Source organism: Aquarana catesbeiana, linkage group LG04, assembly GCF_042186555.1.
Source record: "Aquarana catesbeiana isolate 2022-GZ linkage group LG04, ASM4218655v1, whole genome shotgun sequence".
NCBI classification, from domain to species: Eukaryota; Metazoa; Chordata; class Amphibia; order Anura; family Ranidae; genus Aquarana; species Aquarana catesbeiana.
Window position 1 is genome coordinate 39,097,884 of NC_133327.1, and position 19,883 is coordinate 39,117,766.

At 40.5% G+C, this 19,883-nt stretch overlaps 1 protein-coding gene across 6 annotated transcripts in view; it reads right to left on the reverse strand.

Moving 5' to 3' along the window:
- LOC141139169 (cytochrome P450 2K4-like) overlaps positions 1 to 19,883 on the reverse strand; it is a 112,765-nt gene that overhangs the window by 55,085 nt on the left and 37,797 nt on the right. For all 6 annotated transcript variants that reach the window (XM_073625068.1, XM_073625067.1, XM_073625069.1 and 3 more), the window contains one exon: positions 12,737 to 12,897. In XM_073625068.1, the coding sequence (XP_073481169.1) occupies positions 12,737 to 12,897 (161 nt within the window). The remainder of the gene's footprint in view (positions 1 to 12,736; positions 12,898 to 19,883) is intronic.

Sequence of the window (19,883 nt, forward strand, 5' to 3'; positions counted from 1 at the left end):
TTATTTTTGGGAAGATGTAGTGTGTGTATAGGTATACGTGGTTTAGAAGAGCCCCATATAAACGAAGTTGGTCTTTTTTGTACTATTCTCAAAAAATAGGAAGGAATTGGAATAGGGAGGACTCTGAATAAATAAAGCAATTTGGGTAGAATAGTCATTTTGATTGCATTAATCTTCCCTATCCAGGATAAAGGAAGTTGCGACCATTGTTTTATTAGATTTGTGATCTGTCTTAATACAGGAGGATAATTGGTTGAGAATAAGTCAGAATGAGATGCTGTTAAATGAATTCCAAGATATGGGATTGATTTTTCTGCCCATGTGAATGGGAGTGCAGCCCTAGCCGGGATCAATTCCATGTTTGTGAGTGAAATATTAAGCACTAGGCATTTCTTAGGATTAATCATAAGGCCGGATAGGGCTGCAAATCCATCAAGAGCTGGTATTAAGTTAGGACCAGAGACCTGTGGTGATGATAGAAAAAGTAATATATCGTCTGCAAATATACATAATTTGTGTGTAATACCTCCTACTTCAATGCCAGTTATAGTTTGGTTTGTTCTGATGTATTGGGCCATGGGTTCGAGTATAAGGGCAAATAATAAGGGAGATAATGGGCAACCCTGTCGGGTACCTCTTTCGATATTAAAGGCTTCAGATTTGTATCCAGCATATTTTATATAGGCTTTGGGTTTATTATATAATGCTTTGATCCATGTTAAAAAGTGGGGTCCAAAACCCCATTTTTGTAATGAATATTGCATATATTGCCAGGATACTGTGTCAAATGCCCTGTTAATATCGAGGGATAGAAAACATAAAGGGATTTTCCGTTTTTTAGCAATATGTGCCAATAACACTGCCCTGCGTATATTATCGCCTGCCTGTCTATTTGGCATGAAGCCTACTTGATCTCTATGTATTAATTTTCCTATAATGCTATTGAGGCGTTTTGCTATTATTTTTGCTAATAATTTAATATCGAGGTTTAACAGAGAGATAGGCCGATAATTCACACAGGAAGTATCATCAGAAAGGGGTTTTGGGATCATACAAACAATTGCCATTAGTGTTTCTTGCCGAAAAGAATGTCCATCTAGAAGTTTGTTAAAAGTTTCAGTGAGAATGGGAGAGAGTATTTCTGAGAATGTTTTATAGTATAAAGCCGAGTAGCCGTCTGGGCCTGGTCTTTTGTTAAGTTTTAGGTCTTTTATGGCGTTAGAAACTTCATCTATAGTTATAGGCTCATCCAAACTGCTTTTTTGATTCTGAGATAACTCAGGTAAGGTTATTTTTGAGAAGCAGGATTCAGCCTCTGTAGGATTAAATTCATTGTTTGTCTTGTATAAAGTTGCGAGATGTGAGTGAAATTTATGGACTATTTTAACTGGATTACAAGTGTAAACATTTTTTGATAATTTCAAACGTATTGGTTTGAAAGATTTGTTAGTTGAATTTAATGCCCGAGCCAAATATGTACCTGGTTTGTTTGTATTCATGTAGAAATTGTGTTTGGAGCGTTTGAGGGATTTATCAACTGACTCAGTGAGAAATAGATCGTATTCCAATCTAGATTTTTCCAGATGAGATTTTGTACTCTGAGATGGATTATCTTGAAATGATATGTAGGCTGCATTAAAATTGAGTTCTAGTTTTTTTGCTAGATTTTTGCGTTCCCGTTTAAATAGTGCCATTTGTCTTTGTATTGTACCACGCAAGACAGGCTTATGAGCTTCCCACAGTGTTATTGGGGAAATGTCTGTTGTATTATTAATTGATATGTATTCCTTTAAAGCTTGTTCAATGGCCATCTGATGTAGTGGGTGTTTGAGCATTATGTCCGGTAAGTACCACGTTGGGTCATGCGCTTTTGGTATGGCTGAGGCTATAGTAGTGTATACTGCATTATGGTCAGACCACGGAATCGGAATTATATCTGATGCAATAATTTCTGGTATCATTCCTATTGTTAGAAAAATATGATCTATTCTGGTGAAGGTTTGATGAGTGTGTGAGAAATAAGTGAATTTCTTTTTCATTGGGTTACTTTCTCTCCATGAATCTACTAGATTGTATTTGGAAAGAAGTTGAGAAAAAGGTAATCTAGAGGTTATTTTGGATGGTGTAAAAGGTGATTTATCTAGAAATGGGAGGAGGACCTGGTTCGAATCCCCACACATTATCACTGTTCCTATTTTGTGTGTATTAATCACTTGTAATATATGTGAGAGGAATGGTGTAGGTTGTTTGTTAGGAGCGTAGTAGGAAATCACCGTGATTGCTGTATCCATTATATAACCCATGAGTATCAGGTATCTACCTTCTGGGTCTTTAATTTCTGATGATAAGGTGAATGGTGTGGATCGGTGAAATGCAATTAGAGTTCCCCTTTGCTTGGTACAGGCAGAAGCCGTGTAAATTTGTTGATAAAAAGGAGAAATATATTTTGGAGTAGAATCTTTGGTGAAGTGTGTTTCTTGGAGGCATACTATGTGAGCCTTCTTGTTATGGAAAGTACGGAAGGCTTTGGTCCTTTTTTGAGGGACATTTATTCCCTGAACATTCAGGGAAAGTATATTCAGTGGTGCCATGGCAATAGATCAAATAGTTTTGACTTACTTTTTGTTATGCAGAGCTGACTGCGCAGATCAACCTGTGTGGACTGAAGAGATGAATAGATAGAAAAGAAACCAGTGAATTCTGGAGTAAAGAGTAAACAAAAAACATATGAGATTAGATGATACATTGTATAAATTATTTTTTGCAAGTAATCACAATTTACCCGTGAAAGAGAATAAATATCTCTCTCCGGGGAATAAGTGCCTTTGTCACACTCCCACATAATATGGTTGGGAGAATGAGGAGGGCTAATGGGGGTACACGGATCTTCCGCTTATAGGAGAGAAGTGCTATGTCAAAAGACATCAAAATGATGTTTCATTAATTGGAGTGCAGAATATAGTTTTTGTTGAAATTATTTATTCCAGGGTGGTTGTATATGGTTAGTCTTGCCCTAGGCTAAATAATTCAGTTAGAAAGGTACTGTTAATAACTTTGGTATTGATGAAGATAGTTTGAATTATTTGGGATTTTAACCCTTTTAGAGTAAACAATTACATATTTTATTCATATGTAACTGTTTAGATATGTTAACTCATAAAATAGAGGTTGTATTGCTTCAGATTAGAATAAACAAAAACATAATTCTAGGAACTAGTTAGGTAATAATATATTTGTTTTAAGAAAAGAAAGAAAAAGCTTCCATTACTTCTGGATTATTGAATATATTTGTCCTAAAAAGTAATAAATCTATTGTTATTACCTGATAATATATAACTGAACAAGAATTTCCTTATTTCACTTATATATTCTAAGGCTATATGAATCAGAAGTAATAAGAAATATAACTGGAATGTAACATGATACCACACAGTGTGTGACTATCAGAATGCAGTTACATTCAGTTATAAATATAGGTTTTTTATAGAGAACCATCTCTTAGTATAATAAATGAAGAGATATCAGGAATTAGGATGTCAGTCCATTGAATCTTCTTGGTCCATGGATGATGTGGCATAAAGGCCTCTTTTGTGAGAATGATGATTCCCATTTTGTTCTGAAATTTTCTGAGTGCTGCCTGAAGGTGAAGATGATGCCATTCTTCTGCGTGTGGGAGTGTTGCTGCTTGTGGGTTCTGTCAGATTTAATTTTAAAAGGGTTTGTTGTAGTTCATCTGCTGATCTGCTTCTGTAAATTGTACCTTGGTAGTTAAATCTGACTGAAAAGGGGAAGCCCCATTGATACATAATGTTGTGGCGTTGCAGTTCCATTAGTTGGGGTTTCATGGATCGTCTTTTAGTAATAGTAAGTTGGGATAGGTCAGCAAAAATTTGATAATTGTGTCCTTGAAAATTAAGTTCCTTTTTTTCTCTTGCAGCAATTAGTATTTGTTCTTTCGTTCTGTAATAATGAAATTTTGTGATTATATCACGTGGGGGTCCATCTTTCTTTTTGGCTGTGAGGGCTCTGTGTACTCTGTCCAGTTCTAAACGTTCAATAGGGATATCTGGCTTTAGTTCTTGTAATAGAGCAGTAATAGTAGATTGCAGGTCTGTCACAGTTTCAGGTATTCCCCTTATGCGCAAGTTTGAACGTCTGGCTCTATTTTCGTAATCTTCGAACTTAGTTTGAAGTATTAAATTCTCTTTTTTTAATTGTTCCAATTCTGTTATATTTTCTTGGGTTGTAATTTCAATTTCATCCATTTTTATTTCTAAGGCTGCGGTGCGGTTTCCCAGCTCTCTTATTTCTTTGGTTAGGCTTTTTGTTATTTGGTCTGAGGTTTGTTTTAAAGCCTTATGAAGCATCTTTTCAAATTGTAATAATATTACTGGGGATACTGAGGAGGCTTGTGGAGAAGTTTGTGAGAGGATTTGTTCTGTATCTGACTCAAATGGAGAGTCTTGCTGTGACATTTTCTGTCTGTGAGAGCGCCCTGATGCTGTATCTTGTGAGGTGACTGGAGCTGCTTCAGCTGCAGTGCGTGCCTGTGAGCTCTTTGTGAGGTGATTTTTATTTCTGCCACGGTTTCCTCCCAGTACCATATTTCCTGCCCAAACTTTCACAGTTTGTTCCCTGGGGCAAAAAGGTTCAAATGGATACCTTTTGAGCCTGCAGGCTCCGCTTTGTCCTTCTCTTCTCTCCTCAGCGGTGTGGTGCTCTAACAATGCATGTCTGCTCTGCTAGGCTCCGCCTCCTGCCCCCAGAATAAAAGATTTTATACTCAACAATGTGTGGCTTCTTCTTTCAATGATCAATACGAGTTTTTGTGTTGGTGTTTATACAGGAGAACAAAACTTTAAACAGTACCATTTAAAAGTATTCAGGCAGGCCCTTTCACTACATGCTTTGGGGAATTCATCCATAAATATGACCACAAAAAGAGGTAGGTATAATGTGCATGGGTTTGGCAAAGTCCGCAGATAGAGGATTGGTATGGTTGATTTAGCGGTTGGGGGGGTTCCAAATGATTTTGGGACCCCCAAAAAAGCCTATGGCACTCTGAATTTTAGGACAGAAATAACATTTGTACACATTTTAGGGGGTGTTTAGGGTAAAGCACTACAATGGAGCTGACAAAATACATTGTTAAGTGACTAGCCTATACGTGTATATGGGCCCAGGATAGCATGCTGGGGAGGTTAGTGAAGGCAAATATGCATGAAGGACAAAAAAGGAGCATTAAAATATTACAACATGCGTGAGGACAAAGGGGTAATTCACAGCATATTACAATCATGGTAATCAGGGAGTGAGGAAAGAAATACAATATATTAGCAAACATTAAATACATAGAATGTGATGTTAAAGGAGAAAACTTACCTTAATATAGTCCTTCTGCAGGACCTGAATGATAGCAGAACAGGTCTCTGGGATAATGATCCCCAGAGCCTGGGGGAGATGCCTGTTGAGAACTTGAGGTCCTGCAGACTTCTCCCCGTCGCTAAGTACCGCAACGTGGTGATGAGCCTCTGCTCCGGAGTGATGGCTTGCCGCATGCAGGTGTCCTGCCTGCTGATATAAGGGGACAGCAAAGCCAACAAACGATAATTCCTGAAATCATGAGAATTATTCTCACGGATCTCAAGGAGCAAAGGCATATGAGAGAATTGGTAATGCTGGAGCAACCAATTCTTTGTCCATGAACTCCACCCCACCCTGTTCATGGACTGGGCTGGGCTTGTGTCAAAGCTAAAACCCCAACACCAAGCCCCCGCATAGCACAAACTCTATGACGAGCATGTACCCGCAACATGGCTTCAAAACAGTCGGCTTGCCAGAACAAACTAACAGAACACACTGAAGAACAGCAAGCCCTGTGAAGAGCGAGCTGAAAAACAGTAACGAGCAGACAGGGACTCACTGAAAAAACAGATACGAACTGTCTACATGCACTGAAAAGCAGATACAAACCCATAAGCACAAACTGAACAGCATTAAAACGACCTGAAAATCTTGAGTCTGAAAAGCGCGAATCGTCTCTCACCAAACTTCTACTAACATGAGATAAACACGAGATTAGCAGAAGGAGCCCAAATGGTGGCGCACTTCGTTTTGAACTTCCCTTTTGTAGACCTGTCGTACGTGTTGTACGTCACCGCCTTTTTGGCGGTCGGAATTTGGTGTGACCATGCGTATGCAAGCCAAGCTTGAGCAGAATTCCGTCAGAAAAGCCGTCATATGCTTTTCCGACGAGAAATCCGATCGTGTGTACGCTGCATTACTCACAAAAGTGAGTATACCCCTCACATTTTTGTAAATATTTTATTATATCTTTTCATGTGACAACACTGAAGAAATTACACTTTGCTACAATGTAAAATAGTGAGTGTACAGCTTGTATAACAGTGTAAATTTGCTGTCCCCTCAAAATAACTCAATACACAGCTGTTAATGTCTAAACCGCTGGCAACAAAAGTGAGTACATCCCTAAGTGAAAATGTCCAAATTGGACCCAATTAGCCATTTTCCCTCCCCGGTATCATGTGACTCATTAGTGTTACAAGGTCTCAGGTGTGAATGGGGAGCAGGTGTGTTAAATTTGGTGTTATCACTCTCACTCTCTAATACTGGTCACTGGAAGTTCAACATGGCACCTCATGGCAAAGAACACTCTGAGGATCTGAAAAAAGAATTGTTGCTCTACATAAAGATGGCTTAGGCTATAAGAAGATTGCCAAGACCCTTAAACTGAGCTGAAGCACGGTGGCCAAGACCATACAGCGGTTTGACAGGGCAGGTTCCACTCAGAACAAGCCTCGCCATGGTCGACCAAAGAAGGTGAGTGCACATGCTCAGCGTCATATCCAGAGGTTGTCTTTGGGAAATAGACATATAAGTGCTGCCAGCATTACTGCAAAGTTTGTAGGGGTGGGGGTCAGTCTGTCAATGCTTAGACTAAATGCCGCACACTGCATCAAATTGGTTTGCATGGCTGTCATCCCAGAAGGAAGCCTCTTCTAAAGATGATGCATAAGAAAGCCTGCAAACAGTTTGCTGAAGACAAGCAGACTAAGGACATGGATTACTGGAACCATGTCCTGTGGTCTGATGAGACCAAGATAAACTTATTTGGTTCAGATGGTGTCAAGCGTGTGTGGCGGCAACCAGGTGAGGAGCACAAAGACAAGTGTGTCTTGCCTACAGTCAAGCATGGTGGTGGGAGTGTCATGGTCTGGGGCTGCATGAGTGCTGCTGCCACTGGGGAACTACAGTTCATTGAGGGAACCATGAATACCAACTTGTACTGTGACATACCGAAGCAGAGCATGATTCCCCTCCCTTCGGAGACTGGGCCGCAGGGCAGTATTCCAACATGATAACGACCCCAAACACACCTCCAAGACGACCACTGCCTTGCTAAAGAAGCTCAGGGTAAAGGTGATGAACTGGCCAAGCATGTCTCCAGACTTAAACCCTACTGAGCATCTGTGGGGCATCCTCAAACTGAAGGTGAAGGAGTGCAAGGTCTCTACTATCCACCAGCTCTGTGATGTCGTCATGGAGGAGTGGAAGAGGACTCCGGTGGCAACCTGGGAAGCTCTGGTGAACTCCATGCCCAAGAAGGTTAAGGCAGTGCTGGAAAATAATGGTGGCCACACAAAATATTGACACTTTGGACCCAATTTGGACATTTTCACTTAGGGGTGCACTCACTTTTGTTGCCAGCGGTTTAGACATTAATGGCTGTGTGTTGAGTGATTTTGAGGGGACAGCAAATTTACACTGTTATACAAGCTGTACACTCACTACTTTACATTGTAAAATATTAACAAAATGTGAGGGGTGTACTTACTTTTGTGAGATACTGTATAATCAATCTACTAAATACAAAGCCCAACCAAAATAAAAAAACAGAAAAAGCAGCACACGCTTCATAACTTACAGTCAGTAGGCTATGTCCCTTGTGTTAATGCCTCTTCTTTTAGATGAAACTCTCCTCCATTCATTGATGGCAGTAAATAGAACTAAAGGGCTGTCATAAGCTCTCATCAAGAAAGCCAAACTATGCCCACCCTTACCACACAGCTCCACCATTCATAGAAGCCATACTACAGCTACCATATCCTTGGAGGAGGATTTAATCGAAAAGAAGAGGAATCAGCACAAGAGACACATCCAAATGACTGCAAGTTAAGTCTCTTGTGCTGATGTTTTTGTTTTGGCTTCACCTAGGCTTTAAATTTTTGTTTTTGAGTTTGGATACAAAAATTACTTCCAATTTTGACTGAGATTTTTTACCGGTATACAAACTTTGGATCTATATTTTGATTAAATGTTTTTATACACTGTTTTTCATAAGAATAATGCCCTGTACACACGGTCGGACATTGATCGGACATTCCGACAACAAAATCCATCGTTTTTTTCCGACGGATGTTGGCTCAAACTTGTCTTGCATACACACGGTCGCATAAAGTTGTCGGAAAATCCGATCGTTCTGAACGCGGTGATGTAAAACACGTACGTCTGGATTATAAACGGGGCAGTAGCCAATAGCTTTTGTCTCTTAATTTATTCTGAGCATGCGTGGTACTTTGTCCGTCGGATTTGTCTGCACACGATCGGAATTTAAAGGATCAGATTTTGTTGTCGGAAAATTTTATAGCATGCTCTCAAACTTTGTGTGTCGGAAATTCCTATGGAAAAAGTCCGATGAAGCCCAAACACGGTCGGAATTTCTGACAACAAGCTCCGATCGCACATATTCCGTCAGAAAGTCCGACCGTGAATACAGGGCATAACATTTTCTATTTTTCACTTGTGAAGGCTTTTTGACTATTCCTACTCTTCAGCTTATGATTCTGCCTTTTATCTCCAGGTGTTGTCACAGACATGTATCTAATGGATCCAATAACAATTATCCTCTGCATTGTTACCTGTGTTTTTCTGGCAATTGTTCTATATGGACAGAAGCAAAATGTTTATAAAAACTATCCCCCGGGACCTCCTACTTTTCCAATCATTGGAAATATACACATTACAAGCATGGAAAAACCTTATGTGACATTTCACGAGGTAAGATCCTGTGTATACAAATGTATAGTTAAAAGAGGTCCTTCACTTGTAGCAAAGGGTCATTTCTTCAGTGTTGTCACATGAAAAGATAATAAAGATAATAAACAATAAAATAGATAATAACGATAGATAATAACATTTTTACACATTTTTATCATTTTTTTCTCGCAAATAGAGATTTCTTTTGGTGGTATTTGATCACCTCTGCGGTTTTAATTTTTTATTAAAAAATTTAAAAAGACCGATTTAAAAAAAAAAAATATATATATATATATATATATATATTTTTATATTTTGTTATAAAATTTTGAAAACCGGTAATTTTTCTCCTTCATTGATGTACGCTGATGAGGCTGCACTGATGGGCACCGATAGGCTGCACTGATGGGCACTGATGGGTTGCATTGATGGTCACCGATGGGCTGCACTGATGGGCACCGATGGGCTGCATTGATGGGCACCGATAAGGTGGAACTGGTGGGCACTGAAAGGCGGAACTGGTGGGCACTGATAGGTGGCACTGGTGTGCACTGAGAGGTGACACTGAGAGGTGGCACTGATGGGTGGCACTGAAGGGCATTGATAGGTGGCACTGGTGGGCACTGAGAAGTGGCACTAATAGGTGGCACTGATAGGTGGCACTGATAGCTGGTAGTGATGGGCATTGATAGGTGGCAATGATGGGCAGTGATGGGTGGCAGTGATGGGCACTGATGGGTGGCAATAATGGGCACTGATCGGCACTGGTAGGTTACACTGATAGGCAGCACTGCTAGGTGGCACTGATGAGGCACTGATTGGCACCACTGGTGGGCATTGATAGGTGGCACTTGTGGGCATTGATAGGTGGCACTGGTGGGCACTGTGGGCACTGGCAGGTGGCACAGGCAGGTGGTAATTGTGGGCACAGATTAGGCAGATGTGTCTCCTTCCTCTTCGGGACCGATGTCCCTTGCACATAAGCAGATGATCTGCTTTTTTTTCTCCTCACGCTGTCAGCGCTGTGGCCATTATTTGGCTATAGCGCGGACGCCAAGTGGTTAATCTGGTAAGTTCTTTCACTGTCCATCACAATAAATTTATCTGTGCGCTCAACATGGAGGCAAATGTGGCAATGACCACATGGAAACATACCCTTAGGCCGAGGTATTTCCACCAGCCAACTCTTTGATGGAGTGCGTGTAAACTCAGAATGTACCAGATTATCTTTGAGGTTCCTGGCTCTCCTGGATATTAGTAGGGATATTAGTAGGGGTTTTGGGCCCATGATATTAGAGTGTTTGGTCAAAATTGACCGGACTTCCTCCCATTGGACCCCATAGTGAGTGATTATACGTACAGAAGAAGGTTGGGATATTGTGATTTGGGAATGAGAGTCTTTTATCTGTTTAGGGACAAGGAGGTCTCTACGTTCTGTTGAAGATGCTCGTCTGCATGCTTATTTAATGTTTTAGTGGGAGTAGCCTCATTGCCTAAATCTGTTATATAATTCATTTGACTCAGATTGATATGTAGTTTTGCTTGAACAGTTCCTTCGAATTAGAAGGAACTGCCCTATTAGGATCCCTTTAATGAGCGATGTTGGATGGTGACTGGAGGCTTGAAGAAGGGTATTGGCTGCATACGCGTGCCTCCATCTTAGATGGTGGGAACAGTCCATTGTCTATCATTCGTAGTATCCAGGAGAGCCAGGAACCTCAAAGATAATCAGGTACATTCTGTGTTTACACGCACTCCATCCAAGAATTGGCTGACGGAAATATCTCGGCCTAAGGGTATGTTTCCATGTGGTCATTGCCACAGCATACAGATAAATTTACTGACATGGACGGTGAAAGAACTTACTAGATTAAAAGGTTTATTAACTGTGGCACAGAATAAGTTTTATACATCCTGGAATGCCCCTATCAAAAGCTCTATGTGGGCAAAATGAAGCGACAGCTACGTACACATATAGGGGAACACCTTTGTAACATTAGAAACATTCAAAAAAGTAAGGATAAAGATAATCCAAACTTTGAGAGGTTTCATAAATTCTCTATCGAGGGATTAAAAGTAAAAGGCTTTTTTGCCCTATCTTTACCTAAACGCAGAGATGATTACGACGCTATCCTTCTGCGAAAAGAAAAGGAATGGATATTTAATTTACAAACTATCATCCCGAAGGGGTTAAATATTGAATTTAGCTTAGAACCTTTCCTTGAACCATAACTATGTTCTTCTCTTCTTGCTTAGGAGATGTATATTATCTTAATTTCTCCCATATTATCATAGGCATGCTGGTACTTGATCAATCTACATTTTAATACCCACTATGAGATATATACTTTATCCTAACCCATTAAAAATAATGTTTATGATCTATTATTTCGCTCCGCTTCTAAAAATTTTCATCTATTTTCAAACCTCTATTACATTATACTTAATTATAGGTGTGTTTGGAATGAATGTTTTTTACTTATCAACTACCCAGCCAAAAAAATCTATATTATTATTATTATTCTTAGTCCCTTGAAATGTAACCATACTGTTTTGATACTTTTATTTTTGTAAGATTGAAACAACTAAACAGAAAGGCAATGGCCCTTTAAGGGCGTCATTTTGAAACGGCAGGAGCATCCCTATTATAAGCCCACTGACCAGTCCATTGCATCGTTCTGAGGAGGCTCACACAACTGAGCGAAATGCTTAAACACCACGGTGTTTAGCAGCCCAGTCTTGGAGCCACACACATGTAGCGTATATTCTCTCCACTCATCAACACACAAAGTGGGGCCGCTACTGACAATCAGTGTACATGTACATCTACTGCCAGGCAAAGGATGACTGCTTCCACTACCTGAACCGTCACAGGGACTGGCTTTTTTGGACATCTGAGTCAACCGGTACCGGACTAAGGAAACAAGCAGCACGGCTGGTAAGATTGTGTCAGGGACGCTGCAGTACCGCCATTTAGACTTTTCTCCATGCATTGTATATGCTAAATCCTATGCCATCTGGCTGTGGCGGCTATCTGCACCAGGGACCAAAGATCTATATTATATGCTTCCTTATAGCCAAGTCTAGATGCCTATCATATTTTGAAGCTCATCCATACATTTCATGTCAGTAATTTTATACTATATGCTGGATTATCCTCTTCACAGCTGACTGTATTATCTCACTGATTTTCAGGGTTGATATGTCCGTTTTTCCTACTGAGACACCACTACTTCCTCTCTACTCAGGAGATTCCTGCTTTTGTGGTATATCCATACCTGTTGTCAATGGAGGCTGATTTTAGACTTTCAACACTGAGTCTAATACCCACCCCTCCCCCGCTAGTGTGCTGAGTGTCTGTGTGGGTGCAAATGAGCCCGGGCTGCTATGTTTTTCACTTTTATTGTGACAATGTTGTCATGATTTTTTAATATTGGTGAAGGTTTTACTGTTATTGTGTCTAATAGCCATACATTATTGGAATTGTGTCTCTTTTTTATTATTAACTTTGTATCTATGCCGCTATGAGTTCCATATTGAAGCCCCTTTACAAACCTGCTTGGCTTGTTTTCTTTTCTTTGCACATTTGCTAGTATACCCATATATCATTTAAAAAAGCCCAATTGACTGGTATTCGGTCATATAAGATATGAACGAGTTGCAGTAAAGATGAACTTACTAAAACCATTGGGGTTCCGAGGATTCTGATGTTATCGTTGATGATTGTCAAAAGCCTCTGAAGTTTTGGATCATCATACTCAAAGCGATGGCCCATTAACATAGAAACAATGATATTGGCTACAGCAGCATTCACAATCGCAGTATTATCAAATGGTGCTCCTGCAAGAAAAACCTGCTTAAAACCAATATGATTCACTAAAGCGGTAAGTAGGATAGTAAAGGAAAAAAAAGCAGCATATAGAAGATTCAAGGAAACAGGAGTTGTAGCTGACCGAGAAGAGTATAAGAACAGACAAAAGGAAGCCAAACACATTATCAGTGCTGCCAAAGTACAGAAAGGGGAGGAAATTGCTAAATGTATTAAGAAAGGGGAGAAAACCATTTTTAGGTACATTAGTGATAGAAGGAAAAATACGATGGGATCACTAAAATGAAAACTGGGCACAACACACATGTTGAGAGAGACCTGTATGTAGCAAACCATTTAAACAATTACTTCTGTTCAGTCTTCTCAGAAATAAATTGCACTAACAATAACAAGTTGGGAAATCATATTAGTTCTAGTATTGATGGTTCATTTTTGGGATTTCTGGAGACAGAGGTAGCAGAGGAACTGGCTCAGTTAAAGCTTAATAAAGCAATGGGCCCTGATAGTATTCATCCCAGAGTTCTAAAAGAACTTTGAGATATGGTGGTGGGACCATTAATTGATCTTTTTAATCAATCTCTTCGGACAGGTGAAGTTCCCCATGACTAATATTGTACCTATCCACAAAAAGGGCAGCAAGGTAGAAGCTGGCAATTACAGGCTGGTGAGTTTAACATCAGTTGTAGTTAAGTTATTGGAATCACTCCTGAAAAGAAGGATCATTGATCACCTAAACATACACAACTTTCTGGACCTCGCACTATTTATTAAAATGATAAAAATGGTATAAACAGAGCAAACATAGTCAAAACATAGCCAGAGTGCGGTAACCAGGAGGGGAAGTCAGAACAAGCCAGAAAAACAAGAGTCCAGAGATCAGCGAAGTCGGGTGCAGCAAACAGGATCAGGAACCAGAGGTCAGCCAAGCAAAAGTCTTTCACAGGAAAACACAGCAGAGTTTGGATATGTTGACCAAGGCAAAGGCACTGAAGATCTGATCCAAGGAGTTTATATAACCAGCAGCTCCAGCTGACGATCAGAAAATGAAGACCAGGTGAGTCACTGTGGAAGGAAGAGTCTTTGACAATTAGCCGACAGCTGAGCACAGAGCTCTGAGAAGGAAGGGCTGAGGCCAGGCCTGACAGTACCCCCTCCTCAAGGACCTCTTCCCCTTGGAGGACCACCAGGTTTGAAGGGAAAACATCTATATTCCTCATGGTTCCCAACCTAAACTGGGTGAGGACGTGGTACTGAAGTGGTGAAACGGTTGCATACCAAAGGTTTTAATAAGGAGACATGAAATACAATTGAAATATGCATATTAGAAGGAAGGTCTAAAGCGTAAGCCACTGGGTTGATTCTACAGAGAATAAGAAAAGGCCCAATAAACCATGGTGCCAGTTTTAATGAGGGAACATGAAGTCGGAGGTTGCGAGATGACAGCCAGACCCTGTCCCCAACTTAGTAGGAAGGCACAGGTAAGCGTCTGTGGTCAGAACGGAGTCTGTACCTATCATTGGCATGTTGCAAGGACTCTTGGACCTGTACTCAAGTGGAACGAAGACCATGGAGATGTTCCTTCAATGCAGAAATGTGATGAGGAACAAATGAGTCAGGCTACAAGAAAGATTGGAAACCATAATTCGACATGAATGGAGACAACTGGGAAGCAGTATTGACCGCACTATTGTGAGCAAACTCTGCCCAAGGTAAGAGAACTGACCAGTTGTTATGGTGGTCAGAAATGTAGCAACGTAAAAACTGTTCCAAGGCATGGTTGGCTCTTTCTGCGGCCCCATTGAACTGCGGGTGATACGCAGAGGAGAAAGAAAGCTAAAATCCCAACTGTGCACAAAGGGCTCTCCAGAACCTGGACAAAAACCGGCTACTCCTGTCTGAGACGATCACCTTTGGTAGCCCATGTAAGCAAATGATGTCCCGAGCAAAAATGGAAGCCAGTTCTTTAGATGTGGGCAACTTCTTAAGTGGAATACAATGAGACATTTTAGAGAACCGGTCAACCACCATAAGGATTACTGTGTTGCCCTGAGAATTGGGTAACTCCACAATGAAATCCATTGTCAGATGGGTCCAAGGCTTCTCTCCATTGGATATGGGTTGTAGGAGGCCCACTGGAAGGTATCGTGGTGTCTTACTCTGAGCACACACGGAACAAGCAGCTACGAAGGCGGCTACATCAGCACATAGACTAGGCCAGCAGAATTGTTGGGAAATGGCCCAAAAGAGTTGATTCTTCCCTTGGTGGCCAGCAACCTTGGGAGAATGGTAAGTCTGGCGCATGGCAGTACGGAGACTCTGAGGGACAAAGCAGCTGTCACAAAGTTTCTCAGGAGGAGAATGGATGTGAGCGGCAAGAATTTTGTCACCCAAAGGAGAAGTGAGACTGGTGCAAACTGTAGCGAGAATACGATCGGGAGGAATCACAGGAACAGGAACCGACTCCATCTTGGAAATGAAGGAAAACTGTTGTGACAAAGCATCAGACCTTACATTCTTATTGCCAGGTAAAAATGAGACTATGTCATTGAAACGTGACAAGAAAAGAGCCCATCCCTTCTGGGAGAGAGGCATTTAGCCTCAAACAAGAATGTGAGGTTCTTATGGTCAGTCAAAATAAGAACCGGCACAGTAGTACCTTCAAGGAGATGCCTCCATTCTTTAAGGCCTAAAATGATCACTAACAACTCTCTGTCCCCAATCTCATAATTGCATTACGCAGGAGATAATTTCTTGGACAAGTAGCCACAAGGATGCATAGCGCTCTCAGAGGTAGGATGTTGAGACAACAGGGAACCAACTCCAGTCTCAGATGCATCAACCTCAAGGATGAAAGGTACCATAGGATCAGGATGTACCAACTGTTGTGAGTGTGGTATAGAATCTTAGTAATACATATGGGGAATTTGAATTATTAGAATCTCAGTGTTTTGCTCAGTGCCTCCAACCTTACGGTAAAATTGTGAACTTTGTTCAGACAATCAGTAACATATCACAATAATTTCCTGAGTTCTTTAATCTATGGGGAATTCTTACCAACGTATAAATATCTCTCAATAAGCTTAATAAGTAAATAACTTTCATTAATTTACAAGTATAATTATACAATTTCATGCAGAACCTGGATTTCTGGTGATTAATATTTCAAACACCCTACCAAAGACATCAATGCGGCAATAAAACTATTTTCCTTAATATTTGGCAAATAACCCCAGGGTAGCACAAATGACTATGTTAGATAAAAATTGCGGTAATTGCGCCTTAAGTTCAAAAACATAATATCTCTTGTCGCTCGGGAAGACAATCCTCTAAATTTCTCTGGTTGGAAGAAATACAAAGTATATCTAGCGGAGTCAACAGAAAGATATTATCAATTTGAAGGAAAGATTCATTTAACAGAGCTATCAGATTGAATAGGGTGATAAATGATTTCCCTGGGACCACAGTAGCCAAATTTTTATGACCTTTGACCACTATGAATACCATCTATACTCATTAATCATTGCTTTAAATCAAATATACATGGGGCTTTTGATTTCTATGCCAAATATCCAGCGCCAAACGTTTTTTGTTTTTTTTCATGTCAATACTGCTTTTGTGTTTTTTATACGGCTATATATTTACAATTAATGCATTTATGAAATATATTTGCTCTTTCTTAGGGTTTCTGTTCTCCCTCTGGGCACTGGTCGACACCATCATCTTACAGTAGTACTGTTTGGGTCTTTGCTGTGGGGGCAATAGCAGTTTGTCCACCCATTGATTCATCATATGTTTCCTCATTTTTCTTTTGAGTACCAACATGGCCCTATACCCACACAGACCTCTCTGCAGCAGCCGAGCTTGCTTCCATCCTCGGCTACATTCTGAGTGGCCGTTTGTGTTGCAATCTTTCCACTTGACTGGTATGTTTGTCTTTACTTGACTTGACAATGCTCATTTCTCTGACCTCGATTCTGATTCTGATGTGTGATTTTGTCTCATTATAGAATATCAATGTAGCAGTATTACCTTGTATGAAATGCTCCTGAAGAAAGGACTCTACATAGGTCCAGAAATGCGTTGGGCTTAACATTGAAGTATCTGCATTTTTATATTTGATATATGATTTTGTCTTTGGCTTATATGCAAATGCTGTTGGTGTTGTTTGCACCGCATATTTTATATTAATATATTTCTATACTTTTGTCTAAAAACATTTTGATCAGTTGCCTCTAAAGTGCCTTATTATTTCCCTGGGGGGTACTCCATATATAATATTGTTTAAATTGGGATGTTGGCAACATTTGGGTCTCTTCGTTTGGATTTCTACAAAATAAATAATTTCCCTGGGACCACAGTAGCCAAATTTGTTGTAATACAGGTTGATTTTGATTTCACCCACAAACGGCTTCAACACACAAGGCCAATAATGTGGGACAATTATTAAATACTAAACTAACCTTCACACAGTATTGGATAAGACAAAATGTAAACAGTAAGACACAATTCCTATGATTTTGGGAAGAGAAAAATATTATCAATAATTATATGGTCAGTATCTCACCACTGTTTAAAGGAAAGAATGTATATTTGATCTGTCCTTGCAGCAATGTCCAGCGAGATGGGGAGTGGTTGCTTATCACCAAATTTGTGTTTGTTCAAAGGGTGTATGTTGGCGTGTGGGACCCCCACACACCGAAAAAACCTTCACAATGGGGTTATTTACTCTGGCTTTTCTTTAATCAAAGGCTCTGCTATCTGGATCTCAAAACACTAGTTTGATCATTGTCAGTTGGTTTCGTGTTAAGTGGCACCATTTTTCAGGTTACTCTGCTTCAACATAATGTTTGTATATTGACTTCAACCTTCCACTGGAGAGGATAATTTAATCAACCTTTTCTGTTGGGGGGGAGGGGGAGGACGCTCTCCTGGAATGACGACTCCTTGGCTGAGTGTTTCATGAATTATGAACATTTTTATGTATCCCGGCCATGACACAACACAGGAGCAGAAGCAAAGGCAGCCTTGAGACTCTCAAAGGCATTAATGGAATCTGGAGACCCATTCTGTGGGTTACCGTCCTTTCTGGTCATATCAGTCAGGGGCTTGACCAGAGACGAGAAGTTATGAATAAACTTCCAATAATAATTGGCAAAGCCAAGAAAACGCTGCAATGGTCATAAATCCATGGTACGGGGCCACTGTTGTACTGTCGCAAGTTTCTATAAGTCCATCGAAAACCAGCAGTGGAAATGACATAACCCAGGAATTAAACCTGTTCACAATGAAACTCGCACTTCTCCAATTTGCAATACAGGTTATCACCTCTCAACCTCTGTAGCACTTGGCAGACATCTGTGTGATGGCTCTCTAGGGACTTGGAAAATATGGGAATATCGTCGAGATAAACCCCCACACATAGCTGCAACAAATCTCTGAGGACATTGTTGATAAATTCCTGGAAAACTGCCAGAGCGTTGCAAAGACCAAACGGCATAACGAGGTATTCATAATGGCCTGTTCTGGTATTAAACGCAGTTTTCCATTTGTTGCCCTCCTTGATCCCCATGAGATTATATGCCCCTCACAAATCAATCAGGCGGTCAAATAACTCCTTAATCAAAGGAATCGGATATGCGTTCTTAATCCTGAAGCGATTGAGACCCCTATAAACAATACAAAGTCTCAGTTCACCATTCTTCTTTTTCACAAAGAAGAAACCAGCACCAGCAGAAGATGAGAATCTATGGATAAATCCTTGAGAAAGTGCATTGGCCACATACTCCTCCATGGCTTTGTCCTCCAAGACAGACAAAGGGTAGACCTGACCACGAGGAGGTATTGCACCAGGTTGAAGGTCAATTGCGCAATCATACGACCGGTGCGGAGGTAAATTACCAGCTTGACCTTTATCAAAAACATCACAAAATTTGCGGTACTCCTCCAGCATGGCAGAGAGTGAAGGGATGCACAAGACCTTAGCCACTTTCTGAAAACATTTCTCTCTGCATTGTGGCAACCTGGGGCAGCATCTCAAAGTAAATCTCAACCTGGTTGAGAAACCCTCTACATTGAACTGGATCTCCCTTCAATCGCTGGGAAGCGGAGCGGAACCAGACATACATCTTATACAGGTAATATTTGAGGCAAGTGACAGCACCGTGACTGGAGCAGCAGCAGGGACGGCCTGAAATACAGGTTGTACCGGAGCAGCCATAGTGGGAGTTTCCAGGTGAGCAGTGCTATTCGGGAGAGTCAGTAACGCTATGGCAAACTGATCCATGCGGTGATCCTGCTCATCCAATCTGGAAAAAATATTACTAACAAGTGGATTGCCTGCAACATCTGAATTCATGGCCTTTGCCTACTCACTTACACAAAAGATATTGATAAGATAGAATGAGTCCAGAGACAGGTAACAAAAATCGGTATCCAGGTATCCTTATCTGAAGGATAAAACACATCGAGAGTGACCTCAGGAACTTATTATGTACAATCTGGAGGAAAGAAGGGAAAGGGGAGACATGATGGAAACTTTTAAATACATCAAGGTGGTGAATAAGGTTCAGGAGGGCTGAAATCAAGAACACGTAGACATGACCTCAAACTAACTGGAGGAAAGTTCAAAACTAATTTTAGAAAGTATTATTTTACTGAAAGGATAGGTAATGCTTGGAATAAACGTCCAGCAGAGATAGTGGGACAGTCAACAGTAGATGGCTTCAAACACGCTTGGGACAAACATACATCTAAAAATGTTAACGATAAAATAAAACAAAGAAAATGGGCAGACTCAATGGACTACTCTGTCTTTTTTCTGCTGCCACTTTTCTGTTTCTATGGCTCTAAGGTCCAACTGAACTTCCATTTTAATTACGCTAAAAATGTTCCAGTTGCATCAAAGGTTTTCAAAGTTTTACATTCCTGTTTTATTTGAGTGTTGAGTTATTCACTTTAAGAACATCACAGAGGACAAGGGGGCGCTCTTCACAGTAAA